Raw genomic sequence first — 20,725 nt, forward strand, 5'->3', positions numbered from 1 at the left:
TAAATACATTAAAGCCTAATGAATTCGTCTTGAAAAGTACTATCGCATAGTATAACAAAAAATATATAGTTCCATTTGAAAAACGAAACTTGACCATCATATCTTGTTAAATAACAAAGTTAACAATTCCTTCTCGCTGAAACATGAGCCCCACTTTACCATGCAATTTGCATATTTGAAATTTTGCATTCGGCCGATAGTATTCGGAGTTAGAGTGCTGTATCACTAAGGCTGGGACACCCTGTATATGTATGCCATGTTATTACCAAAGTATTATTGCTAACAATAATAATAATAAATTAATTGTGTAATCACATAAACAACGCGTATAAATCGCTACATTGGTTTTTTTGTTATCTAGTATTCGAATAAAATTTTGGCTATCCGTGGTCATTCGGTATGATCCGTACCTCCGTGGTGGTAGCACCTCTAATCAAATGCATAAAGCGTCTCACAGATTGCTCTGACGAGACATGGGCCCACGTCAGACACGAAGCGGTGTCAGATTTGCGCCTGCGCGTAGTTCACAAAACCAACCGTTGCACGGTATCGTCAGTTGATTTCATGAGCTACGCGCAGGCGCCAATCTGACACCGCTTCGTGTCTGACGTGGGCCCACGTCACGTCAGAGTAGTCTGTGAGACTCTTTATCCTCTGTCCCCTCAGTCGCCTCTAGTTTGTTGGTGCGGCAAATCCTTTGGGGGGGGGGGGGGAATGCGTTACGCATATATACCTCGGTTTCCCTGGGGGAAAACCAAGAGTATGCGCGACTACCATTCGGGACGGGAGCGCCGAAGGCGCGTCCGTTCCCGATGGCTACCCGCTAAAACCCCACACCCGCCTAAGCTGCATGGGAACTGCCTGGTTCACGCGAACACTCAACAGGACACTTCCCAACTTACATGAGTCCCGGGGGAGGAAGTTGCCTCCCCCAATCCCTACGCTATAAGACCCCGGGCGGAGGGACCCGCCCGGTGTCCCCATCCCTGAGCAACGGTCAATGGTAGAATATGTTAATTTCGTAAAGTTGTGTAAGACGAGAGAATAAAAGCAAATATAAATCGCCGCGTATGAAATGCAATGTTCTTTTATTTCAAAAAGCTCTGCACGCATCGAAGGCTGGCAAAGAAGTGACTTTCCCGGCCTGGGAAAGTGATGCGTAATGGTGGACCACACCATTACCGTGATATCTCTTTCATCGTCATTCGATAGCGGGTAGACATCACTATCGGCCTGGCGGCATAACATGGGACCACTCGATAGTGGCTGCACACCACTATCCCTTTAATGGTCCCCCTCACTATCATACAACGGTGACCATACATCACCATTGTCATGATAACCAAATCTTGTACCATTCGATAGTGGCTATACCACTATCCCTTTAATGGTACACACATTGTCATACAACGGTAGCTAGACATCACCATTGTCATGACGACCAAATCTCGACCCATTCTATAGTGGCTAGACATCACTTTCCCGTGAATGGTACGCAAATCTTCGTCACCCGATGGTGACCAGTCCCCACCATCGTCTGGTGACTCGGACGTCGGTGTCTGGATCCCTTCAGCAGGCCTCGCCCTCAGGCTCTGCTGCACTCAGCTCGGGGATCCTTCGTTGACCTCATTTTCTGTGGGCAACGGCACCGGCCACCTATGGCCACGGGCCCGTCCCCTTCCATTACCTGAGAACTGACTAACATAAAAATTTTAGTTTCCCATAGTTCCCTATTCAATGGCCGCAACCCAAGGTTTCAGCCATTCAGCTGCAACCACCGTTTTGGCCCTTCTACTTCCCTTTTTCCCAGGGAGGTCCGCGATTATCTGGAATTTCCTTCCTTAATAACAAAATCATGCCTCATCGCGAGACATTCGTCGACATACTCAGGTTGCATCCAGACGTCACCTTCAGCTCAACAGCTACAGGCACATCGGCATCCAGTAGTGACCAGCGTCCACTACTGACCCAACCGTTCGAAACAATCACGCAGTGGTAATCAAATTAGCACCACTGCCGTAATATCGGTCTCTTCATCGTCTGAGAGCAACCAGCTGTCACTCCTAGCCCGATGGCAGGCAAATCATCGATGTTCAGTAGTGATCAGCGTCCACTACTGACCCAGCAGCAGAGTCATGATCATTCACCAGCGGCTAGACATCATTGCTGCAACTTACGGCCTTCCATCTACCTTTCGGTGACGAACTCGTATCCGTCGACACGGTGGATGGTTCTACTCTGTAATCAAAGGCCACCACATCCGTAACAAACCTCACAACTATGGGTTAATACCTGCTGGGGATGCGTGCATTCGGTTCTTGGGTCATAACTCGATTTATTCGACCGCGGCTATCCAAGATTCCGCCGCAATAACCAGCTTCGCACGCCTTCCCCTTTCTCGAAGGTCTTAATCGTAGCGCCTTTTCTACTGCTTCGCAATTTTATCTCGCGAATCAACAATTATCGCAGATCCGCCGCAGAGTCTTTTCTAGTCCTAAGTACCCCGCATCGTCATGGCAGAAGCGACAAATTTGAAAACGTGCCGCGCGCGGTACAACCCACGCAATGCGTTCGTTATCTAGGCGTCGGTAAATTTTACCTCCCTTCAACATTTAATTAAAGAAATACAATTTAGTAAAGACATTCCGCACATTCTGCGCGAGAATCCTACGGACCCGACACAACTGCTCATCTTGCTATTGAGCGGCCAAAACCCAATTCGCCTCGGTCACATCTACCGGATAAACGTCTATTCTTGGCACAGGATTTCTACTTCGCGTGCCCGCGCGATACGCGATGGCAAGATTGAAGTACTGCACTTCCAACTACCATCATCCAATTCGCGGTACTAAATCCGTTTTGGTGAATGTCATATGAAGCGCATTACAATCCGTAACGACCGTGACATTTAATCCGAACAATTACACGCGGAAATGTTAAAGAACAAACGCCACGGCCATCGTCTCTAATTCATAAGAGTGGTACTTACTCTGATCATGCGTCGTCTGTTTGCTAAAATATCAAACTACTCGTCGCTCACCTATGTCGTATTCATGCCTTTCAACCTAGAACAGAATCTGTTCAAATGTCCCTGTCTACTGCAAGACTTGCAGGTAACCGGGCTGCTTGGGCACCTGCCCGAATAGTGCCCCACCTCTCCACAATTAAAGCAGGTAACCGCCCGTCGTCGGGTGTCCTCCGCCGTTGTAGACGATGTCGGCTTCGCTGTCGACGTAGAAGTCGTCGGCTCGATTTCGTTCATAGGCCCACGTTGTCGTGGACTCGCCATTTTCTGGGCCGTCGCTCGTGGCATCGACCCCATCTCCTTCATCACAGCGTGTAACTCGTCGACGTTTTCATATCGATTGGAGCGAATCGTCCGTTCGATCGTCTCGTCGCCTATACTGCTGATGACAGCGTCCTCCAAGTACGCATCAGGGATCTTCAATTTTAGGGCGCGCAACTTGGAGAGTTTCTCAAAACAATAATCTCCCAGTTGTTGCCAGGGGCTCGCCATGTACGTCCCTGCTTCTTTCAGCAAACGCGCGAATGGCAGCGGTCTTTTAAAGCGCCGAATCAAGGTGCACTTCACCACCGCCCATGACTGATCGTCACGTATCTCCTCGTCATACACACGACGAGCATGACCTTTTAACCCCTTAACCTACGATTTACGTTCCAACAGCCTGGGCCCAAAACGTAAACAAGATCGCTCAGCCTTCGAGCCATTCCGCGTTCGGCAAATCGTTGTACCAATTGCGCACTACTGCATGTGTAATATACAACTGGTTTAACTTTGTGAAATATTTGATAAGTAATTACAACCTGATGTATAATAATAATTGTGGTAGATATAATACTACAAAATATTTATTATCAATTAATAAAATATAACGTAAGTCAAAAACATAATTAGTATTTATACAAAAATCAATAATAAAAAATTAGCGGCCAAGAATAACATGTAACTAATTGTGCTCACATTACAAATCGCGACCGTCGCACAGTGCGGACTAAGTGGACAAAATTCAATATTAGTATATATCACAATGTGAGGCAGATTTCTATTGTAGAAAATGTGTGTCAGCGTGGAAATTGTTATAAATAATCATATATCTGTTGAGAATAAGCACTATGTGCCTGTAATTTTGTACGTTTTCTGTAGTTGCGGTCGTCAACGCAGTCCCCTCCTTACCGGGGGTCGGTTTTGCCTGAGAAGGACACGGTTTATTGCGCCCCCTGACCGTTTATAGTTTTTCCGACTCTCGGCAGTTAGTTAGCAGAAAACCTCTGAACGAAGAACATCGGTTCTGTTTTGTAAATTATAGTTTATACTTTTAAATATATACTTAGTTTAAAACTCTGTTGTATTTATTTCCTAAATAAACATTCAACAATATCAATCATTTGTATCCATAATGCAATATACAATAATAATATACCAATAATTTTTATTATTTTTAATTGGTTTTTAGTATTTTTTGGTTTGTAACTATTGAAAAGGTAATATGAATGTAAGCATAGATGGAGATTGTTTGGAAGAGCGTAAATGTGGACTGGATATAGAGGAGTGAAAGTTAAACACTTAGGTTTATGTCTGAGCGATAGCGGTCCTGAAGATGTGGTATGGCTTGTCGCTCAAAGAATTGATCTTTAAGAATGTATTTGCTGCAGAGAAGGGATAGTATAAACAATTAGAGAAATAGGAATTAGTATCATAGGGTGAAGAATCAGATACAAGCATTTTTCAGAGAGAGCGTTTCATAGAGTTTCCAAGTAAGAAAAAGTTAAAACGGTAGATAGTGTAAAAAGTACAACCTGTGATCACATATTATTATATAAAGTGAAAAGTAGTGGTGAAACGTTTTTTAAAAATATAATAGAGAAAGGACTGTCAGACGTGATTTATTAGGAGCAAAATATTCTTTCTTGACCAATTATTATAACTAGTTCAACTAGTGAATATATTTATATAAATTGTGTATAATGGAAGGCACCAACGAAGGTATATACATTTTCTTTTATATTTATTGAAAATAGATTTATTTTTTCTATCGATGTTGAATGACTGAAGTGACATTTATCTCTTACGAGTACCTAAATCTTTAAATAAACGTACAGACCAAACGGCAACAAATATCCTGAGTTCTCAACATATTTCTATGCATTATTTGTTATATTTTAAGAAACTTATAAGTTTTTTTGCAAATACTTGCAACGTTCGGTTTTACATAATTTTTAATAAGGGACCGTACTGTTGGTGTACAGTCACAATTGGAAGATAAAAATTCTGATTCAATTGATTTATGGATTTCTGTAAAAATTATTTCTCACATCCTTGATCAAAACGAAGCATATTTTGTCAAACAACATATAGGAGCAACTTGTATTATTTATGAGAAAAAAATTCCTAAAGAATTAGAAATATGGACTACTAAAGCGAAAATTTTGCAATATTACATCATTTCTCTGTATAATAATCATAAACTCACACATACAGATTCAGAATAAAAAGACGCTTTTACTGATCTAGAAATAAATCAATATTTTCAAAAATTTCGAGGGGGGGGGTGTAATTTAAAAAAAAAATTCGTTTTTCTTTTAATTTGTTGGTATTCGTTTATAGGCATCTAAAAACAGTGTAATGTTTACTTGAACATTTTTTTGATATCTCTAATCGTTTCCGAGCAAAAGTAAAAGGGGCGGCTCGGACAAAAGGGTTAATTTCTCCCTCAAAACGCAAAAGTCGCACGTACTGTAGATGGTGTAATTCATTCGGAAGGTCTCACAAATAAGTTGTGACGTGGCAGATTCCCACGTCACAAAGAGGTGAACTCTCCGCAGGGTACGAGACCGACCAAGATCGAGAGCGCCATCAGGGTAACTCAGGGTTATGATTAATTTGCGTATCTGAAGGGCAATAGCGTTGGGCTAACGACGGCAACACCGAGCGATGCGGCTTAGAGGCTACCGATCCCGTCCAACCCGGCGCCGGCTGCACGGACTGGCCAGACGAAGCTCAAATGAACAGGGGCTGGTGGTTCTTGGTAACAGCCCCTGGACTCCGCTACGCCCGTCAGGGGGCAGGTGGCCGTTTAGGATAGCGAAGTCAGCCGGGTTCTCGAGTGCACCGAGACCCGGCCCGCTCCAGAGTCTTCGAGGGATGCCAGCACCGACACGCCACCAAAGTCGCCGAGGGACGAGACTGGACGACCGCCGATGACGAGCGCGCCGATAACGCGATTTGAATTTGGCCGCCATAAGGTGCCGCGTGCCGCCGACCATTGAGGTGAGGCTGGGGGGAAGCGCGTGAGCCAGCGCGTGCGACGAGCTCGCGTAGCTCGTCCTATTTCGTCAGCGACACACGTGGTGGACGGTACGGTAAGCTTCCCAACGCGAATCGCGGACCGTGTCGGGAAATCACGTTGCAAAGTATATAAAGTTTCATCAAAATCGGGGTTTGTTAATTTTTTGTTAAATTTGATAATTTCGTTGTGAATTTATGAATGTTTATGGTTAATTTTAATTTTTTTTGTGAATAAATGGCAATATATTTACATTAGTAATGAAATTTTGATTTTTGTCCACAATTTTGCAATTTGTCCGCACTGTGCGTCGTACTACGGGCCATGCCCGTAATGTTTATGATTGCCGCGACCGATGTACTACGGGCCAAGCCCGTAATATTTACGATTGGCCCGAATACAAGACTACGAGTCTCGCACGTACTTATGGGGTTAACCCGCGTGCGACTCATTCATACAGAAAACTGTTTTTAATATAGATCCATACCACCAAAGTGTTTTGAATTTAGACTTTTTATGTAGAGCTTATACAAATGAAGGGAACCACAGGCTTGGAGGTTATTCGTTAACAAATTGCAGCAACTGTTGTAAAATGTTTATCCATTTTCATTACAAGGTAAGTTGTCAAAATCTGAATTGTCAGGTACTTTCATTCACACCGAATAGATCCATGCCACTAAAGTGTTTTTAATTTAGACTTTTTATGTAGAGCTTATAGAAATGGAGTCATTTTCTCATTTTATCATTAACATTAAAATTTCTTGCAGCAAAAAAAAAATTGCAGGTATATAAATTGAACGAATAAGTGTTTATAATTAATAAATTATAGAAATATATATATGTTCGCTTTTGTTATCCCTTCTCCCTTTATTTTACTCTACCCAATTAAAAGAACAAATAATTTAAACTTCTTATGTAGAGTTTACAGAAAAATCAATTTTATTTTTATAAATTTAAAATAGATTCTATATAATAAATGATTTGTAAAAAGAAGTGAGATCTGATAAGAAAACTTCAAAAAAGTAAAAAAATTACGCCAAGTACATGAAAAACTGGAGGACTCAAGGAGTTATCATTGAAAAATAGAAGATCCCCATAAAAAAACTACAATAAAGTAGAAAAAGATATGAACTCGAAATGAGCTGCTAGATGATTTGCCTAGATGTCCGTGGGCTTGAAGTCAAATGCTTGGCATGGCCGGCAAGGTCAAGGTGTCGATGAATAAGAATTATTTTAAAACGCAAAATAATGAAAGTGTACTCATAATATTGTCAGAGTTTTAAATTGACAAATTGCCTGAAAGTCTGTGAGAGAGAAAGTATGGGTATTGATGATCTAAGAATGCCTTGTCTGGCCACGCCAAGCATTTGATTTCCAGGCCGCGGAAATCTAGGCAAATCATCTGGCAGCTCATTTCGATTTCACATCTTTTTCTACTTTTTGTAGTTTTTTTATGGGGATCTTCTATTTTTCAATGATAACTCCTTGAGTCCTCCATTTTTTCATGTACTTGGTGCAATGTTTTTACTTTTTTGAATAAAGAATTTAACGATCATTTGTTTTAGCCTAACATCGAGTCCTAAGAGTCGCTTTTCCAACTCTTGTGTATGAAATGTCGTAGCACTGACGTCAATGGTCTCCAGGCTGAAGATTACAGCTTGTGGAAATGAAAGACGTAAAATTACGTTAGCGGTTACAAATGTGTTTAGTGAAATCGAATGAAAGCGTAACTAAATTTTTCGCCTGTTTTAAATCTGGTGAAAAGCTGTTAAAGAGAGGTGAAAAACTTTTGTACAGAAATATGCTTGAATATCTGTTAGTGGTATTTCGCAAACGAGGAGTCATTTAAACGCTTATAAGCACTTGACGCTGATAGGAAAGTCAAATGCACTGTTTCCCATTTCATTCCCTATCGCCTCGTACTTCTCTATTCTGCTTTGTCGACTCCAGTTCCTTTCTCAATACAAAACGCTTACAATCGGTATACGATATTCCGACGGAGTCAAACTTCTTCCTCTTTTTATGAAGAAATGCCTTTTTTAACATATTGAATAAAACTTAAAATTCGTTTCGCCGCTTCGTTTTGCCTTGCCTCGATTTATAACTTTTTACTAGGCCACGCATGATACGGTGGTAGAAACAATCGATTTCTTCGATACAATCATTTACAAATTCGATAAATTATTTTTCTTAAAGAACAAGTTAGGATTTCATCGGTGCCATTTAGTACCGTTCTTTGGATGATTTTCTTTCGTACTTCTACAAACAGTCGATGAAAAACGAACGCAACTCACTCTTGGAGAATGTTTACGATGCATTCGAGAACGCCACAAATACGACGCATGGCTACGTTCCGATACTGCCACCAGAGTTTTGTTTATTTCATTTTGTTTGCCCAACAACAAGGTACCCTCAATTTCCACGAGCAATATCACCGTTAATATTGATTTCCACTACAGAGTAAAATGAAACGACGACGCGGGGCAGCGCCAGTACAATTACACACGGGATGACTCCTCGCGCATACAATAGACGCGTATACGTGAACAAACAGACATTAATCTTCGTGGATAAATCTATGCATGGTGCACGACGAGACTAGGAATAGAATTATCATTATGTGTAGGTGTTAGGGCAATAGAAATGGGTAATAAGATTTATCACACGGATTACGATATGTGTCCGATTTGGATCACCCAGGGTCTGTTGGTTCTTTGCTTATGCACATAGTCCGTCAAAACTCCGAAAGGATTCTATTGCGAAACGTACGATTAATATTATAATAAACTTTGGTGGATATACCGATTTAACGTAACCTAGCAACTTGTGCCAATGAAATTACCGTACTTTCTCGAATAACATTGTATTTGTACAGTTCACTCGGAGCCACCGAGACAGTCGGACGTGTTTATTGCTCCGCTCGCGTATGCCTATTCGGGTAGTGTAGTGTATGGAATAGTGAAGTGCCGTTTTCGGCTATACTAAGTAATTATTTCAAATGAAAACTACTACTCCGGCAATCAAAGCACAAATGGCTTCTCAAATTAATAAAAATGATGGAACTTCTGACTACAGGAGTTCCTCATCTAACAACACCAATACAGGAGATCGTTATGACAACCAAGCAACTAAAGTAGCTAAATCTTATGCAATTGCGACGAAATCTGAAATTTTTCCAACTAAGGACCAAGCAATAATTCTACCAGCCATCGAGGGCATTACAATTAAGGAGCTATGTAAACTTGGCACCCGACTTTTAAAAAATTAATTTTTTTTTATAGAAAACGATAGCATTTCGTTTGTACCTGATTGTACCTCCAATAGTTTCGTTTGTACCTCGACCAATTGTACCTCAATAGTTTAAATTTTACAAACAATTGTTGATCCGCGTAAGAGTGAAGTTCGTTAATTTTCAAGATTTTTAAGATCTGTTTTTCCACGATTCTTTAGAACCTTTAGTTTTTCTTTTCGTTTGTACCTCAATAGTTTAAATTTTATAGCAATTGTTGATCCGCGTAAGAGTGAAGTTCGTTAATTTTCGGGTACAAACGGGTACAAACGATTCTAAAGAATCGGGAAACACCGATTTCAAAAATCTCGATGTCGGCTGCTGACCATTTTTTGAATTTTTTTTAATTATTAATTGGTCGAGGTACAAACAAAACTATTGGAGGTACAATCAGGTACAAACGAAATACTATCGTTTTCTATAAAAAAAATTAATTTTTTAAAAGTCGGGTGCCAAGTTCACATAGCTCAATTAGGGATTACGCTTGCGCGTTGGGAGACGCTGTAGGCCCAAAAGCTATACGATTTATTTCGAGAATATCAAATGGCAGAGTATGTATTTACCTAGACAAGAAAGATACGGTAACAACACTAACAGAAACAATTAAATATCTAACAATCAAGAATAACAAAATCGAGGTAAGGCCACTGATAACTCCAGCACAACAAATCATTTTATCTAATGTATCACCAACTATACCAAACTCCATGATAGAATCTGTATTTAAGAAAAATAATGTACGACTATGCTTTAGAATAACATCATTAAGAGTCGGAATTACTGAGCCTGAATACTCACATATAATGAGTTTTCGTAGGCAGATGTATGTTAACCCTGAAGATGTCAATCTAATACCTGATTCTTTTACTATTTCACACGAAGGAACTGTCTATCGTATCTTCACTACTTCGGACAAATTAAATTGCTTTATGTGTAAGCAAGAAGGGTATATAGCCAAACAATGTCCGTACAATCCCGAAACAAATGAAAAAAGCACAACACCAGTGGCTGCGACAACAGAGTCGGATCCATTATCGCCGTCTCTCATACCTTTATCCAAAGAGATATCAATAAACCCTGATATATATACAACACCTCATTCAGAGCAAACAAATCAAAACATTATACGCTCTAAGAGACCACTATCACTAACATCCTCTGAGACCGCGTCTGAGGCCTTAGTTACAAACAACGCCAACAACGTAGAGGACCCATTATTCAAAGCACCAATAAAATCCACAATTGCAAAATTGAAAAATGCTCCAACCAAAAATAAAAAACTAAAACATTCCCAGGAAAGTTCCCAAAGTTCCACACCGGAAAAATTAAACGATCTTCTCAAACCTGCACAGAACACAATCGAAAACGCTACAGGAAAATACGTTCTTAACTATCAGCAACTTATAAAGTTTTTGGAAAATAGTTTTGGCTCTACTAACCCAATAGGAATAGCGAAAGAGTAGACGGAGAACATAACAAATTTAATTGAAATGCTAAAATCTATTCACCCTGTGTTAGAGCAACGTAGTATTAAAAATAGGATCACTAGACTGTGCAAAAAACTGAAGAACCCCGATGTAATAGTCTCAGGAAACTGGTCATCGGACATTGACTCCGATACAACATAATATAATTATGGTTTTACATAAAATTATAATTCGAAAGCTCAGTAACTCATCATGACCAACATGCTACAATGGAACATCAACGGTTTTTACGCTAGAATAGAAAGATTACAATTACTAATTGAAAAGTACCAACCTAATATAATATGTATTCAAGAAACTAATATTGAAACTGATACTGTCAAACAAATGAGGAATTACCAAGGCTATGTCAAAAATCGATCTAATTCGATTCATGCCAGCGGAGGTGTTGCTACTTGCTACATACTTAAAGGACAACATAAGAACTACAGAAATACGGCTTCTAACAAATATTGAAGCTGTGGCTGTTTTAATCCACACTCCAATTAAATTCTGCATATGTAATATATACATTCCAAATAGCTATGTTTTTCTTGAAAGTGAAATCAATGAGCTAGTCGTGCAACTACCTAAACCATTTATTATACTAGGAGATTTTAAGGGAGTGGACTTCCGTGCCTTGTATGCGCTCGTACGCACTCACACAGCTCCACATCACTAGCATAATTACTAATATTTAGCAGTGTTTCGCGATCAAAAGAAGCAATATGATGGTGCAACAGTGCTGCCGCGTTGTCTGAACTAACGCTGCTGAAACATACGCTGCTGAATATTAGTAATTATGACACAAAAAAGCAAAAGTAGAGTATCTATAGGAGCTTGCGCACAAGTTTGAACATTTATCTACCGGAAACGACTATTGAGAGGTCTCAAATTTGCATTGTCGAGACAAAAATAGGACAATACGCAAGCCCTTGCAATTCCGTGTACGTATACAGTGATGTGGAGCTGTGTGAGTGCGTACGAGCGCATACAAGGCACGGGAGTCCACTCCCTTAATTGTCATAACACGTTATGGGGCTTGGCTGGGAACGACAGCCGTGGTAACAAAATTGGCAAGATAATTGAAAATGCAAATCTTACTATCCTCAATAGCAATCTGCCTACTCACTCTAATGTTGCTAGTGGCACGTTTAGCTGCATTGACCTCTCGATTAGCAATAATAGCTTTGCGCATAATTGTGAATGGACAGTGTTGGACGATTTACATGACAGCGATCATTTCCCGATCAGCATACTCCTTACTAACTTCCCTAATAACCAACACATCGACTCACTTATCCCCAAATGGAAAATCCACAAAGCTGACTGGGGAATGTACAAGCAAATGATTCAAAAATACATTGAAGAAAACAATATCCTTAATATCCTGGAAGCAAACGAAACGGACATAGACACCGCAACAGATCTCTTTTCTAATGGTATTATTGAAGCAGGTAATGAGGCTATTGGATTGAGCTCCACAATTAAAAATCATAAACCCGTCCCTTGGTGAAATAATCAATGTAAAGAAGCCATATTAAAGTCTAAACAAACCTTCAATAAATTTAAAAAACATAAAACAGAAGAAAATAAGATAGAATTTAAAAAACAGCGGGCGATTGCTAGACGAACCGTTAAAGAAAGTAAGAGGAATAGCTGGACGAATTATGTATCATCGTTAACGAATAATACAAACATCAAAGATATATGGAATAAAATTAATGCAATCAGAGGTAATCGAAAAAAAACCAAATACACTTTATCACGAACGACGACAGCAATATAACCACTGATTCTAATGTAATTGCTAATATCCTAGCTTCCACCTTTGCAAAAAATTCGAGCACCTCTAACTATAATGAAGAATCTAAAAAATATAAACTAATTCAAGAGGTAAGTACAATAAACGAACCTAATGATTGCTATCACCCTTACCTTAACGTTCCTATCTTTGAAAAGGAACTTGAAAATGTACTAGTTAATACTACCAACTCCAGCCCAGGACCGAACAACATTCCGAACGAACTAATTAAACAACTGCCTGATATTGGACGCAATACATTACTGAAATTATACAATTCCATATGGATCAATAAAACATTTCCTAAAAAATGGAACGAAGCAATAGTAATACCAATATTGAAACCTGGCAAGGACCCATCCAAAACTGATAGCTACAGACCTATTGCTCTTGCTTGTAATTTATGCAAAATACTAGAAAAAATTATTAACTATCGGCTTAAATGGTTCCGTGAATATAATAAACTTATAGAAAACAACCAATTTGGATTTCGAAATGGACACTCCACTATATCACATTTAACCAGCTTAGAAACACATATACAAGAAGGATTTAACAATAAGCAGCACGTCCTGGCAGTTAGCCTTGACATCGAAAAAGCATATGATATGGTGTGGAAATACCGTATTCTAACAAAACTCCAAGAGCTAGGGATTGCTGGGAACTTATGGTATTTCATTAAAAATTTCATCTACAATAGAAGCATTCAAGTTCGTGTCAATGGTACTCATTCAAAAAAAGTGTTAATCGAAAACGGAGTACCACAGGGATCAGTTATTAGTGTTACACTGTTTTTAATAGCTATTAACGATGCGTGCAAAATATCTGAAACCCCTATTATCTCAAGAGTTTTTGCTGACGACATCACAATTCTATGTAAGGGAAAAAACATTATCAACTCTCAACAAAATGTTCAATCGATGCTCAATAAGTTGTATGATTGGTCCCTGAAGACAGGCTTCAAATTCTCGGCTGCTGAAACTGAATGCATTCTCTTTACCAGACGCAATGAAGTACAGACACCTATACTATGCCTTGGGAATATTGTACTTAAATTTGTTTCATGCATCAAAATCCTTGGAATGTACTTTGATCACAGGCTCACGTGGAACAAACATATTAGCAAGCTAACAGATAACTGTAAACATAGATTAAGTATCTTAAAATCCTTAGCTCATAATAACTGGGGAGCTGATAAAAACATTTTACTACAAACATATAAAGCGCTCATCAGGGCCAAAATAGATTATGCATCTATTATTTATAATTCTGCCAATCATGAAACTTTGAAGAAACTAGACCCAATTCATAATACTGGATTAAGAATAGCAACAGGAGCATTCCACACAACCCCAATCGGAAGCATATTAATAGAAGCTGGAGAACCATCGGTACAGTACAGCAGGGAGTTACTAAATTTAAAATACGCAATAAAGGCAGCAATATCGTCAAATCCTATTATTTTCTCTGATATTTATTCTAAATATAGAACTATAGCACTAGCCAAATCGAAAAACATACCGCTATACCAAAGAATTAATAAATATTTAGAAGAAATTAACTTCAAACCTCCTACCATGGAAAAATATAAAGTCCATGCAGCTCCCCCCTGGACACTTAGAATACCACCTATTGACTTAGAAATGTTATATCCTACATTTATACATGTATATACTGATGAAGTGAGGAAGACTCCCGAAGTGAGGAATATGGAAGTGGGGCAGCTTTCTTCTCCCAAAACATCTCGGTTAAGCACAGTCTAAACAGCTTCAACAGTGTCATCTCAGCCGAAACATACGCTCTTCTTCTAGCCTTGAAGTATATTGATAGTAATTTCCAAAACCAAACTAAATTATCATATTCTCTGCTTCTATTGCCACACTGTTACGGAGTCAAAAAACAAATCAGTCGACAGAAATTGTATATTATATATCCTGTATATTGATATACAGGAAGTACTCAACAAAATAGATAAGGACGGCAAAACGGTAGTTCTAGCATGTGGGTTCCATCACATAATGATATTCATGGAAATGTAATGGCCGATATTGAAGCGAAAATAGCAGCTACCCTTAAAATAGATAGCCAATCTATTCACAATACTTACTCGGACATCGTTAAACACCTAGAAACATTATTAAGGGAGTCTTGGACTGCAAAATGGAGAACATATAGAGCTAGCACAGTTCATAAAGCTATAGAAAGTTTTATTGATTTACAAACGAATCCAAAATTCAACCGAAAGCAGCAAATGACAATAACACGAATCAGAAGTGGCCACAGCAAGTTTATTCACTCACATCTACTCAACAGAAGCCAATCATTAAATTGTGACGAATGTAACACCCAAATCTCTATTAACCATATCATCCTTGACTGCCCAAAATACAACGAAATCAGGAGGAAGTTAAACATCCATAATAGTATCAGTGAAGCTAACTATTCTTTCAAATACCAGGACACCTTAGTAGAATTCTGTAAGACTATTGAGTTCTTTAACAAAATGTAATAGCTCTGTACTGTTTCTGGAAGTCGCTAATAACCCACGATGTTGATGCGACGTTAAGCTTATTAAATAAAAAAAAAAAAAATCTATTTGTAACTCACAAAAGATTCCACGAATAAACTTACGTAGTACTTCCGATGATGTGGGAAACGCATGACCGAACAAGTTTAATACTAATAATTTGCTTGCAAAACAGATCAGCGATTTAAAATAAAAACTTTTTCATTATGTTTTTTACAAAAACATTTAGTCTTCGGAGAATAAAAGAATAAGACTTATTATTATAGAAGAGAACCGTATAATACATACAGGGTGGTCCACGCAATTGTTTCAAGTCATAACTCCGTTATTATTGCATTTACGAAAAAATGCCAAAGAAGAAATATAAATGGTTCGAAGAAGACTATATCTGTAGGATTTAAAATTTTTTTAGATGCAGAAGTGCATATGCAATTAACAATTGCATCATTTCTTTAAATAGAAGTGCATATTTTTTTTAAACAAATCAATTCTTCTGTTCATTCTACGTAAAAAATAATTAGATTACCATCGCAAAAAAATTATTAGTTCTCAAAATATTTTCAAAAAATGTCTTTATTGAAGAAGATGCTCAAACGCTTCATGACTAGTAAGGTAAATACGCTTGTAAAGGTAAACACCCTTTCGACATTGTTATCAGAACAGAAACTGATTTGCACGAGTAAGCATTTCATCATTTAGTAGCAATTCACATATCGTAACTCGAGTACGAAAACTAAGAATTTGAAAAAGTGTAACTGTATTTCACTAAATACAAGAAAATGTATTTTACTAACATTGAGAAACAAGATATGTACGACACTTTTGTGTTGTGTAATACAGATAATTTAAACGCAGTTATGCAAACAATAAAGAAACATTATATGAGATGTTTAGAATGTAATGGAGAAGCGTTTGAGCATCTTCTTCAATAAAGATATTTTTTGAAAATATCTCGAGAACTAATAATTTTTTTGCGATGGTACCCTAATCATTTTTTACGTAGAATGAACAGAAGAATCGATCTGTGTAAAAAAATATGCACTTCTATTTAAGAAATGATGCAATTGTTAATTACACATGCACTTCTGCATTTAAAAAAAACTTTAAGGCCTACAGATGTAGTGCTCTTCGAACCATTTATATTTCTCCTTTGGCATTGTTTCGTAAATGCAATAATAACGGAGTTATTACTTGAAACAATTGGGTGGACCACCCTGTATATATATATATATATATATGAATTTGCTGGCATGGTAATGGCGTAATCTATCTATCCGAGCTGTCGTTCAACGAACGGTAAGCGAAAAAAGACAATCACAAGCTTACAACTCGATGAAAGAATTTCATTTATTAACCGACTTCGAAACGGAGGAGGTTACTCAATTCGACGTGTATATTTTTTGTTAATGTATATTCCCCGATTACACCGATGGCTTGACCAATCGGGATGAAACCTATTGCATATTGTAGAGCAGCGTTTTCCAAACTGGGAGGCGCGCCTCCCTAGGGAGGCGCGGACTAGTCTAAAGGGAGCCGCGAAAATTAGTCACAATGAACAATTTTCCAAATTACTGCTAAAGTTTTCTATGTAAAAAATGAGAGAATAAATGAAAAAATACCATCATGCTTTATCGCGCATAGTTCAACTAAACATTTCGTAACTTAGCATCCATATACCTAGACGTCCTAGACCCCGGCAAATCTTTTGAACCAAGGCCGTCGTTAATTTGGCGACACTAGCACTAATGTCGCTTCAAACAAAAGCCAGATGAGCATCCAGAAAAGATCGACGCACGTTTAGCTCACCAATTTGTTTCGTGTCACAGCTAATATTTAATTGGTTCAGCAGTGTTAGGTTGTGTTTCTATTGTTATTGACGTGATTGCCCACTGATCATAATAGTAAGTAATTTAATAGTTTTATTTTTTTAGAATAATATAATATTATTCCTAATATTTCCAGACAAATGGATAAGTTTTTGATAGGATATAAGCGAAAATCCACTAATAATGAAGATTCTGATGTTGGCACAAGTAGTGGGAATACAAGCCCCAAGGAACAGGAAGGAAGGAACAGGAAGGAAGAACTCCCAAGACAAGGAAATACGACTTATCCTATTTATCGTTCGGATTTACTAATATTATTAACGATAATGTGGAAAAACCAATGTGTTTGTTGTGTTCAAAAGTTTTGGCTGCTGATAGTATGAGACCTGGCAAATTGAAACCGCACCTTGAAACTATTCATTCTCAATACGTTGGTAAGCCTCAAGAATTTTTTCAAAGAAAATTGGATGAGTTATCTAAAACCAAGCAAAATTTCAACAAAATTGTTCATGTTCCATCAAATGCCTTACTAGCATCATACCTAGTGTCGTACAGAATCGCGCAATATAAAAAACTCCACACAATAGCAGAAACCTTAGTTTTGCCAGCAGCTATTGATATGGTCAAAACAATGTTTGGCCAATCTTATGCGAATCAGCTACGACGAATATCGCTTGCTGATAATACAATTGGCAGAAGAATTGATGATATATCTGAAGATGTTTGTGATCAATTAGTTTCTCGAATGCGTACTTCAAAATTCGCCATACAAGTAGATGAAGCTACTGATGTAGCTAAAGACGCACATTTAATTGCATACGTTCGATATGTTGACGATACTAATATAATTGAAGATATCTTATTTTGCAAACCAATTCCTGACAGAGTCACATCCAATGAAATTTTCAAAATAATAGACAGATTTTTTAATGAGAACGACATAATGTGAAATAATTGCATTGGGCTCTGTACTGACGGTGCACAATCAATGGCGGGACACAAAACTGGTCTTCAAACACTAGTTAAAATGAGAACACCTGAGCTTCAATGTTTTTGCAAAAGTAACGAAAGTTATAAATTACATAAAAAACAGTCCATTAAAAGCAAGGTTGTTCGCAAAACTGTGTGAAGATATGCGAGCTAATTACACGTCACTTGTGTACTATTGTGAAGTGCGCTGGCTATCTCATACAAAAGTGATTCAAAGGGTACTTGAACTCAAAGAAGAAATTGGTATGTTTCTCGAGGAAAATCATAATGAAGACGGCAATATGTTTAGGGATGATAATTTTATTGTTAAACTTACATATTTGGTTGACATTTTTGAAAAATTGAGTGTTCTTAATAAATCAGTGGACCGCAAGGACCGCAAATGCATTTGCTTATACAAAAAGATAAAGTGAAAGCATTTATTAAAAAAGTGGAGCTATGGAAATCAAATTTGCAAAAAAATAAGATTGACATGTCTCCACGTTTAAATTTATGCGCCCGAGATAACATAGAAGCAAACAAAAATCTCTTTGTGGAACACTTGAATGGTTTGTTGCTACAATTTTCGAATTATTTTGGTGATCTTGATTTTACAAAGTTTGCGTGGATACAGAATCCATTTATCGACGAAGAAGATGATGAATTTGGATTGACAAGTATTGAAAAAGAAAAATTGATTGAATTATCTTGTGATACTACATTAAAACATAAATTTTAGACTGTATCTCTGGTTCAATTCTGGTTGAATCTTCATACAAAATATAATACTTTGTCAAACAAAGCTTTGAAAGTACTGCTGCCGTTCGCAACATCATATTTATGCGAAGCGGGATTTTCTGGCTTGGCTGCAATTAAATGCAAATATCGAGCTCGTTTAGTTGTAGAAAAAGAGCTACGAGTAGCTATATCGTCACAAACACCAAGATTTGATAAACTTTGTGCTAATAGACAAGCACATCCATCTCATTAAAAACAATAAGACAATATCGTTTTCCATTAGTTTGTATGAATAAATTTTATAAGAGTAAAAATGTTTGTGTTTTTATGTTATGAAATCGTCAGGAAGGGGGGGGGCCAAATGATTAAATATTTTTAAGAGAGGCGTAGTAACAATAAGTTTGGAAACCACTGTTGTAGAGTATGTCTTCTCGATGGTCCCGTTATCAAGACATTTTGCAATTTATCATTTTTTACCAGGTTTTTGCGGTGATCACATTTGCAAAAATGTATGAATTTATTTATTGTTTACAACTATTGTTATTGCAAAATTCCTATTATATGATGTAACTCGGCGAGGAATTTACTAATCGAGATGGAATTTTCCGCATTTAATGAGAGTTGATTTTACAATGTCCGAATTTTCACAAATTTATAAACTTTCTATTAAATGTTTATAACTACTGTTATTGCGAAATTCCTATTCTTTGATGTAACTCGTTCAGGAATTAACGGATCGTGATGAAACCTTTCACATTTAGTAACAGATGTTTTCGTGATATTCCCGTTTGCAATTATATATTGATCATAACTATTGTTACTGCATGAAGCCTACTGATTATAGATTGCCACTACAAAGTGTGAAATAAAATAATTTTTGGAAAAAAAAACTCCACTAAAAAGTATGAAATAATTCCTGTTTTCTTTATATTAAATAATATTAAATAATATATTAAATTTCTATTTTCTTTACATTAAATTATATTAAATAACCTTTTTAAAGGCGGCGCAAAATTAAATATATTATTTAATATAATTTAATATAAAGGAAATAAGAATTATTTCATACTTTTTAGTGGAATTTTAATATTTTTAAAAGTCGGTTAAATTTTTTTCCGAAATATATTTTATGCCGTTTTCAAGCTTCAGCTGTGATCTGTTGCAAGCGCTTATTTCTTTTACCGATGAAAATAATACTCGTGACTGTACGAGTACATATATTCCGTCGCTATCGGCCGGTTCTTCATCGTTCAGGGTGGCAAGAGTCGTTACAGACAAATACAAGTTTCTATTGTCTGTTTTTTGATTGATTGTAATCGGGTACGTACAAGTACCAAAATTCTTTCATGCAACGCGTTGGCTTCGAGGCGTTTGGAACTGCGCTTGATGTGTAGTCAAGTGCGTCTTTTTTTTCTATCAATTGCGTTTCGTTGGAAACGATTCCTACAAATTTATTGTGGAGTGTAGCTAATCACGAAGTAAACCAAAAAGTTCAAAACATATAAGTACAGTGTGTTAAGTCTGTCACCGATAAAATAAAGAATCTATTTGAAAATACATGATGAACCTATAGGTTAATACATGGCACATGATAGAGATGCGAATGAAAAATAATTGTCAGCGAATTTGTTTATAATAATTTTGAGTTTTAAGTTTTTGTATTGATTTAGTCTGTGATATCTGTAATATCGTACACCAAACCTTATGCAGTCGCTTACCAACACTATGCCTTGTATATCGAATAACTATATCGAACTAAGCAACAATACTATGTAAAAATTTCAAGCAGACTCCTCTTAGT

General features: G+C 37.6%; 1 protein-coding gene across 1 annotated transcript; it reads right to left on the minus strand.

The window, feature by feature from the left end:
- Positions 1 to 3,040: 3,040 nt before the first annotated feature.
- Positions 3,041 to 3,517, minus strand: LOC128881192 (uncharacterized). The gene has a single exon (XM_054131979.1). It carries the CDS (start codon positions 3,515 to 3,517, stop codon positions 3,041 to 3,043), a length of 477 nt encoding a protein of 158 aa, XP_053987954.1.
- Positions 3,518 to 20,725: the final 17,208 nt, after the last annotated feature.

Source organism: Hylaeus volcanicus, chromosome 8 (assembly GCF_026283585.1).
Source record: "Hylaeus volcanicus isolate JK05 chromosome 8, UHH_iyHylVolc1.0_haploid, whole genome shotgun sequence".
Lineage (NCBI taxonomy): Eukaryota > Metazoa > Arthropoda > Insecta > Hymenoptera > Colletidae > Hylaeus > Hylaeus volcanicus.